Here is a 21,830-nt window from a genome sequence, read left to right as displayed (position 1 = left end):
ATAGAATCAGCAGTTTGGCAGCTTTGGTTAGATTGTGCTGTGATCACAGGGAAGGTGGATTGTTGCAAACAATTTCCAAGGGAAGCTTAGAAACTTAAACCTCATTCAGCTCTGGATGGAACAAAGGAGTGGGTTTTCATATGCAAGCTGATTGCAGAAGCTGCTCTTTTACATGTTTAATTAAGCATTTCATTCTGTTAGAGCCTTCTTTTTTATTGAGCATTTTTCTCCCATTTTGAAAACTGCAACATTACATTTTGCCAGAGATTTAGCTATAGAGTTATACAGAAGCACACACATTTAAATGCAGCTTTCTAGTAAGTTATCTGTATATCTGTAGTTATTATAATACATGTTTTTTAAAGTTTCCTAGTCTTTTTAAAAATTAAATTTATTTAAATTTCAAGTGTGAAATTAAGATATTTAATAAAGGCATCTGAACTGTGGTTTGCATCATTAATACTAGTACTGTATCTTTCTTTGAAGATATTCTAGCGCTACTTCTGACTGATGTGCTACTCTTTTTACAAGAAAAAGACCAGAAATACATCTTTGCAGCTGTTGTAAGTATATGACCGCCTCATGCATATTTTTAATAAATTTATTAAATAAATATTTTCCTGTATTTCCTTGAAGAATGTCTGAAACTCCTAGTAAAATAAGTTAGTTGATCACTGGCAGAATATCTCCTCCTGTGTTCCAATTTTTATTAGTGATTTCACAGCTGGTTCACCAGTCATAGCAGTTGTAGAAATATGGAGGTCCTTTGGCACTGATGGTAAACAGACAATGCCCTGAAACCCCAAGTGTCTTCCTACTGTCTGGCTATCTTGGTCTTTCCTTTAGTCCCCAATCTCTGTCCTTAGCCTCATCTATTTCCCTCAGCTCTAACAATCAAAATGCTAATGCTTGGCACAGGGTCACTTCCAGCACCTTGCTTTCTCTGTTCCTCCTGGATGGTGTCCTCCTTGTCCCAATGGCTAAGCTCATTCATAACTGTCATGATGATGTTCTTTCTGCCAAACAAGAGAACACCATCTGCTGTCTAAAGTTTTTTTTTTCTTGTTTCTGCTATAATGGCTTCTGATGACTAAGGTTGTACATATAATGCTTACCTTCACAGTATGTAAACTGATCACTTTGTCAGTACATGCTTAGATGTAGCTTACCACAAAACCCAGTATTTTGTAACATTTCTTGCACAGACTCTATGTGGCCCAAAATGGCACAGAAAATGAAGATTTAACAATTAACTCCTTGTTAGCATCATGGAGAAAAGAATCCAAGATACAATGCTAACACGAGCAGTACAGTGTTGCCTCTTTAAAATGGTGTTCATTATCCATTGAATGATGGGCTATTTGGGTACACTAGCAGATGTCATTGTTCCCTCAGGTTCCAGAAAAAAAAAAAAAAAAAAGCAAAGCTTAATGAAGTTCCTGTTTTGCTGTTCAGAGAAAACAAAGAAGCAGGTGTGCCCAGCAATGGGAATCTAGGGGAAGAGGCTGGAGCAGTGTCTCAGTTGCTTGCCTGTGCTTGTCAACTTGGCCTGAAAATCTTCATCCTGCTCAGCCCACTGTCTGTCATTGGCACAGTAATGTTGACTTGCATTAAAATCAAAGGCAGCTGGGGACACAGCTCAGTGGTAAAACACTTGACCAGCATGTGCAAGGCTCTGCCTGAGTTCCATCCTCAGCATCTCAAAAGAAAAAAAAAAAAACAAAGGCTTTTTCACAGAGAATATATTCATAGAAACAAAGATTTCTTCAAAATCACACTCAAAAGAGAAACAAACCCTGCTAACTTCATTCCTGAGGATTTGAATTTTTTTGTTCAATGCTCAAAGTGTGTTATTGAGAATAGTGATGCCTCCCGGTCTGCTAGTGATCTAATCAATGCTACTTTCTACTCCTTTGTTTATTCTTCACTTTTAAAAGACCTTACCTTGCCATGTTAACCAACTGGTTGAAATAACTTCACACTTGTTCATGTCTTAAGCAATTCAAACCAACCCTGCATTCTTATATAGAGAGACCGTTTAGCCTGCAAGCTGAGGAAGCTAAAACAGTACATTGAACCAAGGAGAGCAGATAACGTCTTGGAGAATAGATCCATAACAGAATAAGGGATTTTAACAATGCTCAGAGCTCCCTAATGCAGAGTATCACAAAATGGTTATTCCGAGGCCATGCATGACTGGGTAGACCAGTAGCCTGTCCCGTCATGATCTGTAGTTTTTTCATACTACTCTAAGAAACATGAAAGAGGTACCCTAGGTACGCCCTGGTACACAACTCCAGATGTGGCACAAATGTGCAATAATAATCAGACAGACAATCCAGCACCAAGAAGTCAGCAGTGGGAAATAGAGTGGAATGCTCTGGATAAAGGCATCACTCATTCCCTGATGTGGAAACAAAACCACACACTGCAGCCAGCTCTGTAAACAGTGGTGGAAGCCACAGACCAGGGCGGATTCTTTATCTTTACCCCACACACTGCTCATTCTGAAGGCATTCTTTTGGTCATTTTTTCAACTGTAGCTCCTCAACCATGTGAGTGTTACCGAGATCTTCATCTTTGAGTTCCCAAGCGCTTGGCATGGGACACTGAAGAACCTCAGTAAATGTTAGTAGCATGGCTTGAGCACCAATTTTCAGACTTCTTTTCGATTGATTGAATACCTACCCTCTGCAAGGCACTGTGCTTGGCTTACAAGGATGAGTTAGACCCTTTTCCTCCCCCAACACATGCTCACCTGGTTGATAATGAGGAGAGATGTCTGCAGGTAGAGCTGTAGGAATTCTGTGACTGGGATATGTGGGAAAATAGCAAAAGAGGCTGGTGACACCCAGGGACTCTCAGGTCTCACCTCCTCATTCTTACCTTTCATTTTACAACCCACCCTCTTGGTTCCTGGGGCTCTGTTCCCATCACTGTATTGAAACTGTGTTGCTGTTGGCTGCCAAATCAGTGGACTCTTTCAGTCCTTCATCCTTTTGTTACTTTGTAGTATTTGATTGACTGTTTCCTATCCCAGGTCCTCCTAGAACATCCTCCTGCCTTCACCACAGCATATTTTTTTCTTACCATTTTGTTCTCTGTTTTTTAAAAAGTTGTCCTTTCAAACTACTAGTTCTTAAGGACAACCATTCCCCTAAATCCTCTCTTTCCATCCTTCTTTTCCATACCTTTTCCCTTGGAGAACTTACCAACTTTGGCAGTTCTTTTGAAAGATCAGAGTGAGATAAAGGCTTCCCCAGCTAGTCCTGCTGCTTTCTGAAACTCATGTCTTCAGGATGGCTCTGACTTTAGAGAGGATGAGGTTTCATGGGCACATCCTCCTATTTCACGTAGGATCAGAAGCCATCAGTTATTTCCCTTCAGAAGCTCATTGCTAGAGAAGTTGCTAATGAGGAGAGAGGAATGTTTCTGATCAGTGCTTCATCAGCTGGTCCTGAGATGTATGAAATCCACACCAATTCCAAGGAGGAACGAAATAACTGGATGAGGCGGATCCAGGAGGCAGTAGAAAGGTAACTTTTCTTTCTGTCGGTGATCTATGAAACGTGCTTGTTCAGTTGGGGAAAATATTCTAACCATGTCTCCTCTGCATGAAAATGTTGCCTTAGCCAGAACGATCTGCTCCTTGCCTCTCCCCCTGCCTGCGGTAGTACCTCATCTGAAGCTTTGTCCTCTCCACACCTCCCTGCATGTCACGCCCTTCCCTCCCCTATGCCTGTGTGCTTTGGTGCAGCCCATGTCTCGCCTGCTTTTTGAAGATCTCTTCAGTCCACGTGGTCTCTGCCTTACCTGAAATGCCATAACACCTGGTCTCTAAGGCATTTATTTGGGGATTGTCATATACTGTCTTTTCATGTGTATACATACTTGTATGTGTGTGAATAAATTTCATTAGATTGGAAGCTCCTTGAGAGTAGGGACCATGTCATATGTTTCTCTGTGTACCTAGGTTTGCGAAGTCACTCAATAAATGTTTGTAGATTGGTGGAACTAAATGTTCTAAGTCAATTTATTCTTCATTATTTGTGCCAGGACAACTTTTACCAATGAAGGTTGTGAGAGTGGGAGTGATTACTCTTTTAATGGTAATTTGAATAGTTGGTATTGATATTATATAAAATTCCAGCTCTTTCACTGCATGCCTTCCAATATGGCACCCCACTTCCATCCCTTCTACTCTACCTGCGTGGAGTAGAAGTGCCCATTCTGGATGCAATCCTAGCACTCAGGAGGCTGATATAGGAGGCTGATATAGGTCATGCTCTGAGTTACAGAGCATGACCCTGTCTCAGAACAAAAGAAGTACCTAAATGGTGTACAAAGCAAAAATTATCATGTCAGTGTTGTGTGTGTGAATATTTGAGTTAACCTAGGCTGCTAACTCTGAGAGCTGTGTTGTAATACGCAAGGAAACCAATCTCTTGGCAAAGGGGCATGATGAATTTTCTTTAAGCTGAATTTTTCTGCCTTTATGAATAATTGTGTTGCAAAGTTCCCATGTTTTTCTAATGAGCCTAAAGATACTTGGATTTGGTTTCAGCTGTTTGTCTTAACTGTTGTCTTTTAAAGTTGCCCAGAAGAAGAAGGGGGAAGGACAAGTGAATCTGATGAAGAGAGGCGGAAAGCTGAGGCCAGAGTGGCCAAAATTCAGCAGTGTCAAGGTAGGGTGCGGCACTTCTGGCTCCTTGGTCACAGTGTTCTCCTTGGGTGTTGGAAAAACTCTATTGTCATGAATAGAATGTGGTAACTGAGTGAATAGTTGTCCATACCTGAGGCCCACCTTGATCAACCTTCCAGGAAACAACCCTGAGATTAGACAAGTGATTAAAATGCACATAGCATGTAAGAAATCATAACTGCAGGCAGTGCAGTACAGATGAGCCTGGAACTTGTAGCCTCATGGTTTAATTTTAGGTTCCAGCACTGTCATCTCATAATTGTGTGACTGGACCAGGAACCGATAGGGAGGCCATCAATGCAAGTCTGCGCAGTAGGGAAATGGGACTATCTCATTGAGTCTCAGGTCTGACCTGACTTTAGAGCCACTTGGGGAGGTTGTTAAAAACACTGATGGCCAGGTGCCAGTGGCTCATGCCTGTGATACTAGCTACTCACGAGGCAGGGATCAGTAGGATCGAGGTTCGAAGTCAGGTTCGAGCCAATAGTTCCTGACACCCTGTCTTGAAAAATCCTATCACAGAAAAGGGCTGGTGAAATGGCTCAAGTGGTAGAGTACTTGCCTAGCAAGTGTGAGGGCCAGAGTTCAAATCCCAGTGCTACCAAAAAAGAAAAACAAACAAAAAATATTGATGGCGGGGCCACACCCTCAACCAACTGCTGTAGAATTCATGGGTCATGGGGTGTGGGTATAGACTTGAATGTTTTAAACCTCCCCCCACCAGGTGACTCTGAGGTACACAGAGGTCCACGAATTCCTAGATCAGATGCTGCTGAAGGTCCCTGAGCTTTCCGAATTCTGTAATGTGTTGAAATCTGAGGAAAAAGGATGCATGCAAAGATGATCAAAGTAATTGAACGTTTAGAAGCAAAGCATAAAGCAGTGTTTGGTTTTGACTGAGATTGGCTGAAGCCTGAGGCATTTCAGACCTCTACATTGTTTACCCTGTGGGCATTCAGTCATCATGATAGGGCTGCCTTAATTTTCATAACTAGGTTGCATGTTTAGTCTTAATAGGAAACAGCCTGAGCAAACAAAGAATGGCTTTGCAAGGTTTTCCGGAATTAGGGGAATGGAAAGGAAATGAGCATTTATGGAGTGCAGCAGAAGCTGGAAGAGTTGTTAAGTCTCTTGCTGGAGGCTGCTGTCAGTAAGTGGAAGAGGCAGGATTTGAACCTGGACTGTCCACCCGACAACATGTGCTTTACCTTTTAGATCAGATGCTGGCTAAGTAGCAGCCTCTTTATTTCACCACTTGGATTTGCATATCAATTGTTTTCATGTCAGTGATACCTTCTGTGGTGAATACTATTTCATAGAAATACTCAATAACCAAGACCAACAGATTTGCACATATCTGGAGGAAAAGCTGCATATCTATGCTGAACTTGGGGAATTGAGCGGCTTTGAGGATGTCCATCTAGAACCCCACCTCCTCATTAAACCTGACCCAGGAGAGCCTCCCCAGGCCGCCTCCTTACTGGCAGCAGCATTAAAAGAAGGTAAGTTGTTTTGGAAAGAATTCAGTTTGACAAATTCAGAGAATGTCTATTGAATATCTACTACATGTGCTGAGATACAGTGGGATATGATAGAGCAGTTACTCTCCTAGAACTTATGTTCTAGAGACAAAATATAAGAAATATGTTGGGTCATGTCAAGTGCTATGAAGAAAAATCAGCAAAAATGGAGAGTGAGAGAGTTGCAGTGGTTCTGTTAGATAAGATGGCCAGGAAACACCTCTTTGTTGTGATGGTATACAACAAAACGTGAAGGAAACAAGAAAGCCAACGGATGTCTTAGGAAAGAGTATTCCACATACAAGGAATAGTAGATGGAAAGGCCCTGAGGTAAGCAAGTACCAGGCTGGTTTGAGGAACAGTAAATTGAAGGCCAGGGGATAAGGAGTGGCAGGAGATGAGTCAGGAGCTAACTAGATCCTAGATTCCATGGAGCGAGGTAAAAACTTTGAATTTCATCCTGAGGGAGATGGGGAGCATTATAGTTTTGAGTAGAGGAGTGACTTGATTGTGGTTTAAAAGAAACTCTGACTATGGCATAGAGAATAGCTGTTTAGGGGGCAAAGTGTAGATATTAATAACAAAGTCTATGGCATAACTGTGTAAGGTGGTGGCCGAGATAGGGTGTGGGACAAGACCATTGGAGATGAAAAAGTCACGTTGATGGAAGCCAGGGTAGTGTTAGGACTAAGTTTGTAGATTTGAAATGACTGAGGATTTTGGAAGGATTTGCATTGGAGGGTGATGAGAACTTGTGCCAGGTACTGAATTGTTCAGGGACCACAGAGAAATGGCTAGGGGTCGACAGCTTCTGTAGAAAGTAGTCTAAGGCAGCGATAAAGTAAATGGCCCGAAAGTGACCGTAGGTACAAAGTGTTTGGAGATAAACTAGCCATCACTTGGGTGACAAGGAATGATGTTGTTTAGGAAGGCTGGTAAGTTACACACCATAAGCCAAGTGCATCCAATGCCTGTTTTTGTGAGTACAGTTTTATTGGAACATGGCCACACCTGCTGGTTGGTGTGTTGTGTCTAGCTGTTCTTTCCTACAGTGGCAGGGATGAAAAGTTTTGACAGATACCACATGGCCCACAAAACCTACAATATTAACTGTCTGGTCATTTGCAGAAAATGTTTGCCAAGCCCTGGTTTAGAACTTCAGAACATTCATTCTGGGAGAGAACTTAGAAGACATGGGAGTTAGCATCTTTCTTGCACAACTGAGGAAAGTGGGGTGTAAAGAAGGGTGAAGAGGCATGTGAAGTGGGGTCCACTGACAGAATCATTCATTCATTTCCACATTCATCCATATTCATTGAGCATCCACATTGGGCACTGTTGGTGGTGCTAGGGAAACAGGGATGCTTTCATAAAACTTCTAATAAGGGAAGACACACAAAAGGCAAGGAAACAAGGTAATTCAGAAAGTGACAGGATTTGGAGGAAGTGAAAGAATGACTTCAAAGAGCTCAGGGAAGACTTCCTCTCAGGTTATTTTTTGAGATAAAGGTGGAGCAATGGTTAGAAGCCAGCTTCTAGAGATCTGAGGAAGCACCATTCTTGGCCAGAAAGAGAATAAATGCAAAGAGAGTGGAATGTTCAAGAAAGAAGGCTGGGGTGATGGCTGACAGGGGCAACTGCCTAAGCTGAGGTGGTATGGTGTGATATTGTGTATGTCCTAAAAAGAGCACTGGCCACTGAATGGCAAACAGATTGGAAGGTGACAGGTTTGCTGGAGACTGGTTAGGAAACAATTGCAGAAATTGAGGAGAGAGACATTTGGTGCATTGGTCTAGGCCAGGGTCACTGGCAATGGTAGCAGACAGAAGTGGAGAGATTTCAGTTATATATTTTAGAAATAAAGCCGAGAGGATTTCGAAGTGAGCTGCTAAGAACCAGCGACACCACTCTCATTATCCATAAGAAGTCCATTGTGAATAAGTCACCCACCTCAGCTTCCTTCCCTGCCAAAATGTTCTCTAAGTTCAGACTTTCGGCCCAGTGCTTTCAATTCTTTTGGCCCTCTGTGCAATAGAGGTGTCAGGGAGCAGCTCTGGGTCAGCTGCTGAAAATATCTCAGAGCAGTGAAGGCACTTTGTGGGCCACAAACAGGGAATCCATTTGAGTCATCCAGCCATAGTCAGATTGCAGCTCAAAGAGTGAACTGGCTGGGTCACCCCCACCCCCATGTGGTGTGTGTGTGTGTGTGTGTACACTAGGGATGGAACCTAGGGTCACATATATGCTTGGCAAGCGTTCTACCACTGAACCAATCCCCAGCCTACCCCCCTCTTCCCAAAATACAGCAGGAATTCTTATCAGGGTGAGATAGTCACTGCCTAAAAAAGAAGGCAGTTGAGTATTAACCTTTAATGGAGGTCTTGACTTTGCTCTGCTGGACTCTGCTTTTCCCTCCTTTCCCTTCTTCTCTCTCTGCCTCTTGAATCCCATCCATCTTTCCAGGTGTTCTCCGTTTCTACCCATTGATGAACTTTTCCCCAACTTTACCAGTGTCTGGATCTCTGCTGCAGCTCCAGGCTGCAGGAACACCTGTAGTACTCCAATGGCTGGGTGACAGATCTGAGAACTAAGCTGTGCTACCATGAAACATGGCCTCTTTCCTCTTCCACCTGCAAACTCTCTTTTAGTTGCTGTGTGTCCCATAGCCTTGAAGCAAAGTGAATGTTCACTGAGTATTTTCGCAGTGGAATCAATGGTCAGGATGTTTGAGGGTCCTCAAACTCACACTATTCTCCATTCTGGTTGAGACCTTTTGGTGTGTTATTTCCTAAGTTGACCTAAGCTTGGGATCCTTTGGTGCTTGTTTAGGACATAAATTCCCTTTTTTCCTTGTGAGAATCTAGCCCAGTAGGTCTAGAATGAAGACTGGGACTCTGTTACTAAACACAAATTTGGGAAATACTCTATTTTCCTTGAGTAACAGTTTTACAAACCCTGGTATTGTATATAGTAATTGTATTGCAGGAAGTTTTTAGCATTTACTGAAAGTTCCATATGAGATATTTGTACACAAAAAGTCAAAAAGGGTTTTGACTTTTTATTGAGTTAATTCTCTACTGCTAAAAGTTTCAGTCTAGGTTGCAGGTCTGCATACTTTTTCTATAAAGGATCACATTGTAAACATTTTAGACTTTGCAAGTCATACCATTGCTGGGATCTCTCTCTCTCTCTCTCTTCTCTCTCTCAATCTGTATGTATGTATGTTAACAATCTTTTAAACATGTAAGAACAATTTTTAGCTCCTGAACTATGTACAAACAGTTTCAGGTCAAATGCATTTTGCCAACTCTTGATCTAGCTTAAACTATATACATATATTTGTTTTTAAAATTGATTTTTGTTTTCCTGTTTTTTAGCTGAGAGTCTTCAAGTTGCTGTGAAGGCCTCACAGCTGAGCGATGTCAGTCAATCATCTGAGGGAAGTTGTGGAGAATCTGTGTTGATGGACACACTCAGTTCTCAGGATGTACCAGGATCACCGACTGCTTGTAAGTGAAAATGCAGCCTTGGGCAGTGAGCCAGAACACGGTCCCTGGAGCCCAGAATGGTCAGATAAAATGAAAACAGCGACTCTCTCCCTATTTGGAAGGGACTTGATAGGTTTTTTATTTTAAATAAACTGAGAATAACTATGCTATAAGTAAATATTATATACATACATATACTAGTGGCACCTGTGTTCCAGGGACAAGGACCTAAAGAGTAGTTGGGGTTTGTACTTTTCAGCCGAGTATTGCACCTTCCCCAAACCAGACTCTGCTTCCTTTTTCATATGACTTATTAGGTACAATTTTGAAAGAATGTTTAAACCCTTTTTTGGCTTGTTTTTGAAAAAAGGGGGCTGGTGGAGTGGCTCAGGTGGTAAGAGTGCCTTCCTAGCAAGTGTGAGACCCTGTGTTCAAACTCTAGTACCATAAAAACAAAAGAGGGGGTCTCTGAAGTCCACTGAAGAACAAAACTACTCTCTCTCTCTCTTCCTCTTCTTCCCCCTACCCCTCCTGACTTGATCTCTCTCTCATACCCCCCCCAAGGTTTGGTGGTATAGTTAAAGGCAGAATCTTAATCGGTACTATCATATATATCAGGTCAAAATTTATTAAAATAAATTTGTTTTGAGATAGAGTTTCACTATATAGTTTAGGCTAGTCTTGAACTTATGCTACTCCTGACTCAGCCTCCCAAATACTGGAATTATAAGCATGTACTACCTCTTGGGGCTGTCAGTATATTTTAAATGCAGAAAAGAAGAATGTGGAAAATTGATTTAGGTAGTGTCTCAGAATCTAATTATAGTGTTGTATGTATAATTTTAAGTTAAATGCTGAATCTCAGAAAGGATTCTAAGATAAGAGTGTAAAGAGCATATTTCTCCATTATGTATAAGTGATAAAATCTTAATTCCAAAAGGAGTTCTATGTATGATAAAATGTCTTTAGTAGCTAGAGATGGGAGGATTAAATTTTTTTAGACTTTGGACAATATCCCTTTTCAGTAAGATGTATAGAAGCAGTATAACTTTTTAATTCTATACTTTTTTTTGCAAGCACTAATAATTATTTTCTCCTCTTAAGTTCTGCTTTATCTAATCCTGGGTTTCTACCCTCAGAATGTGCACATATGTTTTCCATTTCGACACAGTGCAGTTTCATCAGGGGAGTTGTTCTGCCCTGTGTGATTTCCTTTTAAAAGAAGAAGCTTATTATGCTATTGAGGAAGTTCTAGCTAAAAATACATGTAGGATTCCTCTGCTCTCTGCCTCACTCGAGGGACAACTGGAGAGGCTCCTCCCCACCCCTGCAGCTGCTCAGAGTATGTGGCCAGACCTTTCCTCCCTCAGGCTGGGCAGTGAAGTTTCCTCTTCCTGCATCCTCATTTCCCAAAGAGATACCTATGGCATTTGCTAAAACCAGAGCAGGCTGATACTAGGATTGAGGTAGGGGAGGTACAGGAGCAGCTAGGGTCTGTGGGCTCCAGGCTGGATTACAGCATGGTGCAATGAGACTTTGACTGGCTTTATAAAGTTGTTATTCCTAAATGAAGGCCTGAAACTGCAATTATCAGGTGTCATGGACTTTGAGGACTGGGTTCTTCCAAAGCAAGCTTATGTCTCTCTGAGATTTTAAGCAGAGCAAAGTTTTCTGTGCTAAGTATAACCTGCTCCCATAAATGGTCTGTCTGCTAGTGACTCTCTAATCTATCCTGAAATTGAGTAAGGAGAGCATGAATTGAACCCAAGTCCCAGTCTTCTGCCTTCACTTGGCTCAGCATCACCTTCATTTCTGTGAGGGAACGGGAAAGAGAAAGAGACTGGCTAATTATTTAGAAATGCCTCAGGCATCTTTGAGAGTTAGCAATGGTACCCAACAGTGGAACCATTTTTTGAGAAAAGTTGCTACAATCACTACTGGCAAATAAGCCCTCACCAGCTTAGACACAATGAACTTGGTTTTTAGTTCAAGTTTTGGTATCCTAGACAACTCATATTTAATTTAAATAAAGAGAAAATGCACTTCTTTTGTTAGAAATAAAGTTTCAAGATGATTCCAAATAAAAAAATTTATAAACAGTGTCACATTGTCCTGATTAGAGATTGCTCCAATGAAATATGTATGTGAACAGGTTTTGAAAAGTCCAGTTTTGATCAGTGCAAAGTGAGCATAGTACAAATTATAACCAAGCTTACATGGGAAAATAATAACAAAATCTACTAATTGAGATTTAATGGAGGAAGGGAAATATGCACTTGGTACTTAAAAACATTTCTGGTCTGGTTTCTGTGTTTGCATGGGTTAAATATGCAGTATTTGCAGTATTTGTGAATTTAAAACATAAGTAAGAAATGTGAGAAAAAAAAACCTTTGGAAATTACAAGAGGCTGGGACAGGTTCTCAGTCTGTCTGACTCAGCAACCATAACATATTGGGCACCTGCAGCCTTCTTAGAAAGATGTCTCCCTCCTGGCTTTGGACCTTCCATCTAAACCTTGTTTATCGGCTGCCGCTCTTATACTGGCCTCCAGGGAGCCTTTTACAGCCCTAGGTCTGCCAAGAAAACTTGCTTTTGTTCAACTGCACCTGTTTTAAATTTAACCCTCCCAGGAGGGGTTTTCCTGTTAAGTAAAAGTGAGATATAGAACCTACCAGAAACAACACATGGACATATGAACACAAGAAAGAAGTAAAAAGAAAAAGATGGGTGCTAATTGGTGCTGTCCGTTGGCTTGGTGTCTACTAGTGTGTAAGCTCGATGTGGGCAGGGACTATGGGCTTTGCTGCGAGCTACTCTAGCACCTTGTATAAGAACATTCAGTGTGTATTATTTTGTGATGTTTCTTATTTTGAATGTGCATCAGCTGTGTACAGAAGAACCGCATCATCTGGCTGATGTTTGATGTTGTCCTTTTTGTTTCTGTCTCAATGGCGTGCTTCCAGCACTAGTCACAGGAGAGACAGAAGGAAGAGGCTGTTGGGATGTGGATCCCGGGACCCAGGGTGTGGTAACGGACTTGGCGGTCTCTGATGCAGGGGAGAAGGTATTGTTAATCAATTTGTTAGTAAACAGCACCAGTTGCTTTGTATAATAAAATTAGCTTCAGGTCCTGCCCTGTCAGGCAAGGAGTGCAATGAAAGTATTTTTCTGAATTGTTCTTGATTAATTTATTCATATTTAAGCTTTCTAATTTATTTCTTCTTTAAATGTTCATGTTCTTCCTGTATCATGTAGGTGTAAAAGAATCAATCAAGACGTTATTAAAAAAGGTGGAAACTCTCCCGTGTACATGTGTGTCTGTGCTCTCTGACTTCTGGGCTTACTTCCTGCACTGCATCCCTCTGCTTTTCCCCCACTACTTTTGGTGACTCTGGCAGAGAGGTGGTTCTGGGCATTGGGGTCCTTTGCAACAAGATGGTGCTAATGGAGCTGAAAATTTTCTCTTTTGTAATGTTTTGCTTCTTTCCTCTGCCTTGACTTTCTAGCCTTTCCAGTTGTCTTCCTGTCACCACCCACATTCAACTTACTTTTTTTTTTTGTGGGGGCGGAAGGGGGTAAAGGAGATTTTAATTCATGTGACCAAGCTCTGCTGATGGCAAGGTGGTTCCAAAAATTGCTGCTTCTTTGACTTACTATATATGTAGATTATAGCTCTCTCTTTAGAAATTTAATGTATCTGACTTCCCATTAACTTCAGATGCAATTGAGCTGGTCCAAATAGGGAAGGAATAAAGCTATAATTCTGGGAAGTGGGGAGTCAGCGTTCTCAGGATTATCAGGGGCTCAAGAATTTTGCTTTGTCTAAAATTGAATTAGGATCATTACCAAGTGCCAGCATGTGCCAGTGTGGAAAAACTGACATATGTATATATCTTACCGTATTATATCTCATTTGTATATATTGCGTATTACAATGAAACCAAACCACGTAGAAAAAATTCTTAGAAAAGACAGCTGTGATTTAGTGTTTGTTTTAAAACTTGATAAGCCCAAAAGAACATATGACTGCAATATTTTATTGATTGTAAACTTTGTGTTTGTCTTAGTATGTTTCATCCATTTCAGCACAGACTTCACTTTTAAGTCTGAAATTTGTAGCTTTTTATTGCTACACATTTTTTTTTACTGCCTTTATGTTATTAGCTGGTCAGAGATGGTTCCATCCTGGATGGAAGGTGTGCTGGCTTCCACCCTGCGGTGCACTCACAGGTGGATGGACACATGAGACTAACTGTCCAGAGTTCTCTCTGAATTTAACCTATTTGGGAAATTTGATCCTTCATGAGACATTTTGAGAAACTAAATAAACTGATACAGGGAAGAATCACTTGAAATAAAACTTTAAAAAAGTGTTTAATGGATATTTGTCATAATCTTCCTTAGTAAGGTAAGGTTAAGACAAATTTCTGAAAGAATTAAAGGTCTATAACCCAAAATTCTATGTAAATTCTATGTAAATCACCAGTTGCAATTATACACTGAACCCACAAGATGGCAGGCCAACTCCATTAAAAAGATGGTATGCACTTTTTCTGTCTCATTGCAAACCTCCTGGTGCTTCATTTTATAAGTAGCCATGTGTAGCACAATCAGATTTTTCATTTCTATGTGCCTAATTTTTACAGATTATAAAAAGTCTATACCATGTGGTCTTTTTACTACAAAAGCAATGGGCAAGAACAGAGCCAGAAAACAAAAGTGAGAACTCCAAAACTCATAAAACAGGGGCTCTTAGACCTGGTATCTTGGACACAGATGTAATGCATTTAAACTTCATCTCCTTTTTCACCCTTTGTCTTTTCTCTAACAGAAGAGCTGCTTAGTCATGGAATTTCTAATTGACAGTATGAGGGAAGAGGAGATCTGGCTAAGTTATCATCAGCCAGGCTGAACTTATTGTATTTAGCAACAAGTTGAGAGTTACCTGAGAATATTACCATGGCTGGCTGTTTCTCAGGGCTTAAAATTACATCTGCTTAGACCAAATCAAGCAATATTCTGGAGGCTGTAGGCTCGTGGATAGCAGGGGATCTGATGACCTCCTGTTGTATAAGGTGTGGAGTTTATAGTGGGTGATCAGTACTTACTTTTTGGATAGAATATAATCAAATTCAATTTATAGTCATTCATTTGTTGTGTGTCTATTCCAAGTCAGGCACTGTTCTTAGGTTAGCAGCTATAATATTAATACACAGATAAAGCCTTTCTTTCATGTTAGTGAGAGAAGATAGACAATAAATAAATGAACAAATGTTTAGTTCAATTCTAGAAACTGGAAATCTCTAGTATCCACATGTTCCCTTAATGTGTAGCGTGGGAGAAACAAAAGAAAAAGCATAGACCCTGACTCAAGGAGTCAGTGGTTTCCTGTGGCCTCATTCATGAACTTTAGAGTCTGGTGGACTCTAATTAAGGAAGAATCTGGGAGAAACCAGCTAAGTGCTCCCCTTTGGGCTGTCCCTGGGTCTAGTGTCTTTTCCCATCCACTGGTTATTTTGGTATTACAAATCTCTAACATTAAAATCAGGAGCTAGAGGCCTGGTGTGATATTTTCTAGCTTCCAAATCTGGACTTCAAGATGCAAGGGGTCAGCCTGGCCCAGGAGGCAACCTGGACAGAGGTCAATAGACAAACATGGTCAATATTGCCATTTAGTGTTTCAGGGCTTCCTTACTGTCATTCCTCCTTATTTTTAAGAGTGGTTGGATAAAAACTGCCATGCATCCATAATACCAAATTGCATGGGTCTCAATGTCAAGGGAATATTTAATTCTTTAGGCTTTTCTTGCTGGGAAGAGACAGAATCACTATAGATGAGGTAATCGAGTTTAGAGCGTGAAGTCGCATTTTGGAACATTACAGTGCATCTTTTCAAAAGGTGTGGGTACTCATTTTGTTATGTTTTTATGTATTGTAGGTGGAATATAGAAGTTTTCCAGGGTCTTCACAGTCAGAGGTGAGCTAAGCATGCTTTAAATAAATTACTGTCCTTTCTCAATTTGTGACTCATAAAAACTTTTTCAAGACTTTGACACATGCGATCTTATTTTTCAGATTATACAAGCTATACAGAATTTAACCCGTCTATTATATAGCCTTCAGGTACGACCTCCTCTAATCTTTGACCTTGTGAATGTTTCTCTCTATGCAATTCACTTTGATGGTTCCCAGACTTTGGAAATTAGAACACTTGAGAGGTAGTAAGTGCTCTTAGAAGAATGTCAACCCCCTAAGTGTAACACAGCCAGATGAGTTGAGCATCACCTGGTTTTGCAATCATGAGGCAACAACCACATTCTATGCCATTCTTCTCAGAAACCATAAAACTGTTCATATCTTTAAAAAGTCTTGATGAATATACTCTGGCTTGATGTTTCCAATGAAACTCTTAGGCGAGTGTAGCATGACTTCACATTTTCTGGTGAAAACTTAAATTCACACCTAAACTTTTTCATTTCCACATGTGGCCTTAGGCCTTCAGAGCTGCTAAATAATTCATATGCCCCTTCATGCTTTGGTTTGTTCACCTTTCAACATTTATCAAGTGCCCTTTCTGGGCTGAGCACAGTGCTGAGGACTGAGCCCACAAAAGCAAGTGAACTGCCAAGCTTACCTTTAAATGGCTTATTATCTTTCAAGGAACACCAGGTCTACGAATTGTACTTACATGGACGATTAGAGGACTGGGCAACTCTCCAGGTCATGCACAAGAAAAAGACTCAATTGCTTAATGTACTGATTAAAAAATTTTTAATGGCATAAAAGCAATGTTAATATTGTAGAAAATTTGGAGATACAAGTAAATAAGATGACTGTGATTCTATACAGAGAATTACTATTGCCATGTTGGTATATATCCCTCCAGATTTTTCTCTTTAGTGGTACTGGTGTTTGAACTCTGGGCCTAATGCTTGCTAGGCAGGTGGTCTACCACTTGAACCACATCTCCAACCACCCTCCAGATTTTAGATTGTTTTATATTACTCTTTGACAACATATACCTTTCCATGGCATCAACTGTTACTCTAGTTTATAGCATTATTTTTAGTGAAAGTATAATATTCAAGTGTTTGGAATTCATTCAGTCCCTTATTATTTTCACCTCTGTATAATTCATAGCACAAAATGTGGACATCCTCATATAGTAATCTCTTTGATAATATCTGACTGTTTCTTTAGGATGAGTAATAAAATTACCTTTCTTAGGTTTTTAAGTAAACATTGTCAAAATAATTAAGTCAACCAATCTTCCTCCTCCCTCTCCTCAATTCAAAAATTGATCCAGATGTCTGATTATTTTAGTTTTCATTTCTTCGATCACTAGTAAGACTAAACTCTTCCCTCAGTGGTCTAGCATTCATTCATACTTCATATTTTATACCTTTTGAATGTTAAAAGAATTTAGTCTGAGTTTTTACCAGAAAATGTGAAATCATGATGCATCTGATATTTTCTTACTTTTACTTCAGCTGTATGAAGACTTTTTTTTCTTATGTTCTATTGATTGCATGCTTGTTCTTGCTACAGGAGTACCACTACATTAATTATTAAAGCTTTGAATCATAATTAAATATATGGCAGTGCTGGTTTCCTCTTACTTTTCTATGTATTTTTATATTCTTTTACAAGAACTTTTGATTCTGTCAAGATTCTTTCCTCCTTCCAAGACCATTAAATTTTTATTATAGTTATGAATTAAATTGGAGAGAATTTGCACTTTTGCCAGTCCTATTGTTTGTGACATGGGTCAGTCATCTATCATTTTGTATTCTGCTACAAAGCTTTACAGTTGTCTTCAGACATATAGGTACTATATATACATAAAAATATATATTTCCTCAGTGGTTATTGCTGATATAAATAAAGGTGCTGACTTTAATGTGCTTATTTTATAATTGACCAACTCATTAAGCTTTATTTTTTATTTTAATAGTCTTTCCACTGATTATTTGGAGTGTTCCCAGGTAGAAAATAAAAATTGAAAATAATGGCTAAAATGTGAAAACCATGACTTTTCTTCAATAACTATATCAATTTCATTTTCTTGGCTTATTACTTTGGCTAGAACATCTGAAAATGTGTTAACAGTGGTAATAGTAAGCTCCTTGCCTTTTTTTTTCAATTTTTTGGGAATGCCTTTAATATCTTACATCAGATATGCTGGTCTTAGATAGATATCTTAGAGATCAATTTATCATGTAAAATAAGTTTTCTTTTAGATGTCCATTGAGATATAGTCTAAGTATAGTCCATTAACTCTGGGAAGATGAAAACACTGAACAGCCTGGCTTGTGGTTTCTGATGAAATTATGCAGTCAGTCTCTCTTCTGCTCAACTTTGAATGCAGCCCTGTGTGGGTCCAAGTTTCTGAAAAGCCTGGTGACCTATTGACTTAAATTTCACAGCACATTATTAGGTTGAAGCCACATGGGAAATATCAAAATCTCCAGGGAATTCTCTTTACCTCACCAAAGCTTTTGAGCTACTCTAAGGATATGAACCCTGAAAGCTTTCTGTTCATGGAATAGTCATCTCCTTAGAAGCTGAATTTTTTATGCATGCTTCAGGTGTTTATATGAGCATGTCTGAGTCAGATGAAAATGAAATTTGATCCTTATTTTAGGAGAGTAATGTTAGAGGAAAAGTATGGGCAAAGCAAAAAATAAAGGGCCTGGAGATGTTCTTGCAAAGTGAAGTGAAGAGAGTGTGAACTGGAAATTTTTTTAAGTGCTGTTTTCTGTCTTAAATATAAATGTAAACTTTAAGTGTGAAAGTGACTATCCAATCTTTAAATTTCACTTGTGTGTGACATCTTTAAATTTCACTTCTGTGTGACTTCACCTGATATGAAACATTCTCATTCACACATTACAGACAGCATCATAGCTTACACTCAAAAGCTGTGGTCCTTTGGTCTAATGTCACTTTGAGACCTTTATGCCATACGAAAAGTTCTCCATGGCCACAGTGAACTACTCCAGCTATTATCCTCACATGAGGGTTATTACCTACAATCATTTGACATCTAAAATACTGGACTTTTGTTTGTTTTACAATGCCCTGAGGGTTTGTTGGAATTAAGTGGTGGTGTACAGTCTGCAGTTACTCTGCCAGGCCAGCAGAGTCCTGAGTGGTTTATTGGTATGTGCTAATTATTTCATATTTAAAGCACATAGTAATTAGTTCCTTTTCAATGATGATCATTGTTCTCTATGTAACAACTCCTACAAGCCATTAATCAAATTTTCAAGTGAGCCTGAATTTTTTAAATTGATTTTCAAATTTGAAAATAGGAATTTTGTTTCAAAAGTCCCCAGTGAATACATTATTCCAAAGCAGATATGAGTTTAAAATATACCTTAGTTCTTTAACTTTCAAAAGTGTAGGAAACTGCTGCTCTAACAAAGAGCTAGTGATCGTGTCCCCATCTTCCTAGCATCTGTTACGTGGACAATTTAAAAAATTCTTAGGAAGGAAAAAGGTGAATTTATCCCTAAGAGAGCAATAATTTCTTATACTGAATCAAAACTTACGCACGTACCCAGTATGTGTCCATTTTCAGTTTGTCCCTTCTGTGTTTATTTGCACTTGAAATGGGAACTTTTAAAATGAAAAGCTTTCAAGGACATTCACAGAGATTTTTTTTTTTTTTTTTTTTGGCTTAGTGGCATCTTTCCAAATTTTGGCAATTATTTCCTGTGATGTTGCCAAACTTTTCATAGGCAGATACCGTAACTCAAAATGTTTTTCTAATCTGTTTGGTAATGTCCTCTGGGATTTAAAGTATCTCTTTTCCCTTAATCATTCCAGCCTCCTGTTAGCAATCTATTAGACAAATGAATTTCAGCTTAGCTTTCTTATGCATGACCTTCCTGCTATAACACAAAGACATAACACTGAGGAGATTAGCTTTACCCTTATATGTCTCCTAAAGTGGCATTATCTGATAATTCTCTGGTATTATGTTATAAAAAATTATTTACCGAAAGTCTCCAAATAGTTGACTTTTATTTTTATGTCTTCATGAAAGCAACATATGTAGCTCAAGTAATTTCTCAGTTGGGACTCAAATAAAGGATCCTACCAAGTTTATATAGAATCTTAAATTCCCATGAATTATTGACTAGGGAGAATGAGATACAGAACAGGAATCCGGAGTCTTATGAGTTTATGTGCTTGAGTTCTTACACTGAAGTCTTTAGATACCTCTCAACAATCACATTTGCAGAAGAAGGGATGAGTGCAATCAGCCATCTGTAGCCATGGGTTCTGCAGCCTCTGATTCAACCAGAAAATATGGGGGGGAGGTTCTCGAAAGTTCCATAAAGCAAAATTTACATTTGCCTCTTGCTAAGTACTACACTGAATCTATGTGAGCAAAGTGATGTGTAGGCATTGTATTAGGTAATACAAGAAATCTAGAAACAACTTAAAATATACCGCAGGATATGCAAACACTAAGGTCTTTAAAATAAAGGACTTGAGTATTGACAGCCTTTCCTATCCATCCACAAGAAGCCCTACAGCAAATCCCTCTTAGATACCAAGGAATAATGGTATCGATTTTACGCCTTATTTCTTCTCTAAATAAATTCCCAGGTCATAACACTAAGAAACACAGACAAGCCTACTGAAATGTCAAAGGCTGTCTTTGGACATAGCTTGGAAGAAGGAAGATTGTTAAGAGAGAATCAGTCAGGCACTTGGGGTTTAGAGGTAGTTCTGGCCCAAACTGTAAACAGTGCAGGAACTGTGTTAGCGTCTTATCTCAGGGATGAAATAGGTGAGATAAACAATGTAAAGGAGGAAGTTTATTTTAACTTATGGTTTTAGCCCTGGCCACTTGGCTCCACTGCTCTGGGCATGTGACAGGAAGGTCATGGGCAGAAGCATGAGGTAGAGTGAACTGCTCACCTCCTGGCCCTGGGAAAGAGGCTAGGGTCCCAATATCCCCTTCAAGGGCATGCCCCCAATGACCATCCCCTAGCCACACTTCCTAAAGGTCCTCCACCTCCCAATAGCCACACGCTGGCAACCAAGTCTTCAACACGTGGCCTCTGAGGGTCCTTTAAAGTCCAAACCATAACATAAGCCCAGATTTATTCACTTGTCCTCTCCCACCTCCCAGGCTGCCTTGACCATCCAGGACAGCCACATCGAGATCCACAAGCTGGTTCTGCAGCAGCAGGAGAGCCTGGCCACCGGTCCCTCCTTCCGAGGTGGCCCCTTGCAGGACCAGAAGTCCCGCACCCTGGAGAAGCAGCGTGAGGAGCTGGCTGACTTCCACAAGCTCCAACACCAGTTCCAGCAGGAGCAACGACGCTGGCACCGCACGTGTGACCAGCAGCAGCGGGAGCAAGAGGCCAAGGAGAGCTGGCTGCAGGCGCGGGAGCGCCAGTGCCAGTCGCAGGAGGAGCTGCTGCTGAGGAGCCGCGGGGAGCTGGAGCAGCAGCTGCGGGAGTACCAGCAGAGCCTGGAGCGGCTGCGGGAGGGCCAGCGGCTGGTGGAGAGGGCGCGGGAGAGGATGCGCATCCAGCAGGGTCTGCTGGGCCCCTGGAGGCACAGCCGGCAGAGGAGCCTCCCCGCGGCCTTCCCTCCAGGAGGCAAGGAGGTACGGTCCTAGGGCACGGTGCACCAAGCTTCTGGAAGCCAAGCTTGGTCCCAGGTGCTCATGAACCCAGTATCTCTGGTTCTCGTTCTTGTCCAAGAGCTTACAAGAGTGTCTCAGTTTGTAGGTGTAAAAACTGTAAAAGCCTGGAGCTTTCTGAAACAAGGAATATATACCGTGACTTAAAATACAGAAATTTTAAAGGCATAGGTCCTTTTGGGTCATTGAGCTGGGAGATGACTTTCCAAAAGAAAGAACCAAGAATCCAGTTGTCCCATTGAGGCAAGGGGACGTGTACTGGAGGGCCATTCATTGTGAGCACGCTCGCTGTTGCATGTATTTAAAAGGCCTTCTTTATATGATCTATTCTGTGATACATATACCTGTTAGTGGATCAATTAACTATTAAATTGTCTCAGTACTGAATTGAGTAAATATGCTTGATGCTAAAAGCTTATTCTCTGTGAATTGGATATAGTAAATTCAAATT

General features: G+C 40.4%; 1 protein-coding gene and 1 long non-coding RNA gene across 8 annotated transcripts in view; one reads left to right on the top strand and one right to left on the bottom strand.

Moving 5' to 3' along the window:
- Arhgef28 (Rho guanine nucleotide exchange factor 28) overlaps positions 1-21,830 on the top strand; it is a 285,671-nt gene that overhangs the window by 234,464 nt on the left and 29,377 nt on the right. For all 7 annotated transcript variants that reach the window (XM_074077301.1, XM_074077300.1, XM_074077298.1 and 4 more), the window contains 9 exons: positions 487-563; positions 3,358-3,536; positions 4,594-4,685; positions 6,022-6,204; positions 9,600-9,731; positions 12,675-12,775; positions 15,650-15,688; positions 15,787-15,834; positions 20,861-21,343. In XM_074077301.1, the coding sequence (XP_073933402.1) occupies positions 487-563; positions 3,358-3,536; positions 4,594-4,685; positions 6,022-6,204; positions 9,600-9,731; positions 12,675-12,775; positions 15,650-15,688; positions 15,787-15,834; positions 20,861-21,343 (1,334 nt within the window). The remainder of the gene's footprint in view (positions 1-486; positions 564-3,357; positions 3,537-4,593; positions 4,686-6,021; positions 6,205-9,599; positions 9,732-12,674; positions 12,776-15,649; positions 15,689-15,786; positions 15,835-20,860; positions 21,344-21,830) is intronic.
- The window catches only part of LOC141424185 (uncharacterized), a 41,943-nt gene continuing 33,912 nt past the window's right edge, over positions 13,800-21,830 (bottom strand). Inside the window, exon 2 of the long non-coding RNA XR_012449143.1 lies at positions 13,800-21,496. This is a non-coding gene — a long non-coding RNA (uncharacterized lncRNA). The remainder of the gene's footprint in view (positions 21,497-21,830) is intronic.

This window comes from Castor canadensis, chromosome 6 (assembly GCF_047511655.1).
Source record: "Castor canadensis chromosome 6, mCasCan1.hap1v2, whole genome shotgun sequence".
Classification (NCBI taxonomy): domain Eukaryota; kingdom Metazoa; phylum Chordata; class Mammalia; order Rodentia; family Castoridae; genus Castor; species Castor canadensis.
Note: the sequence above shows the minus strand (reverse complement) of the source record. Positions and strands in the feature narration are given on the sequence as shown.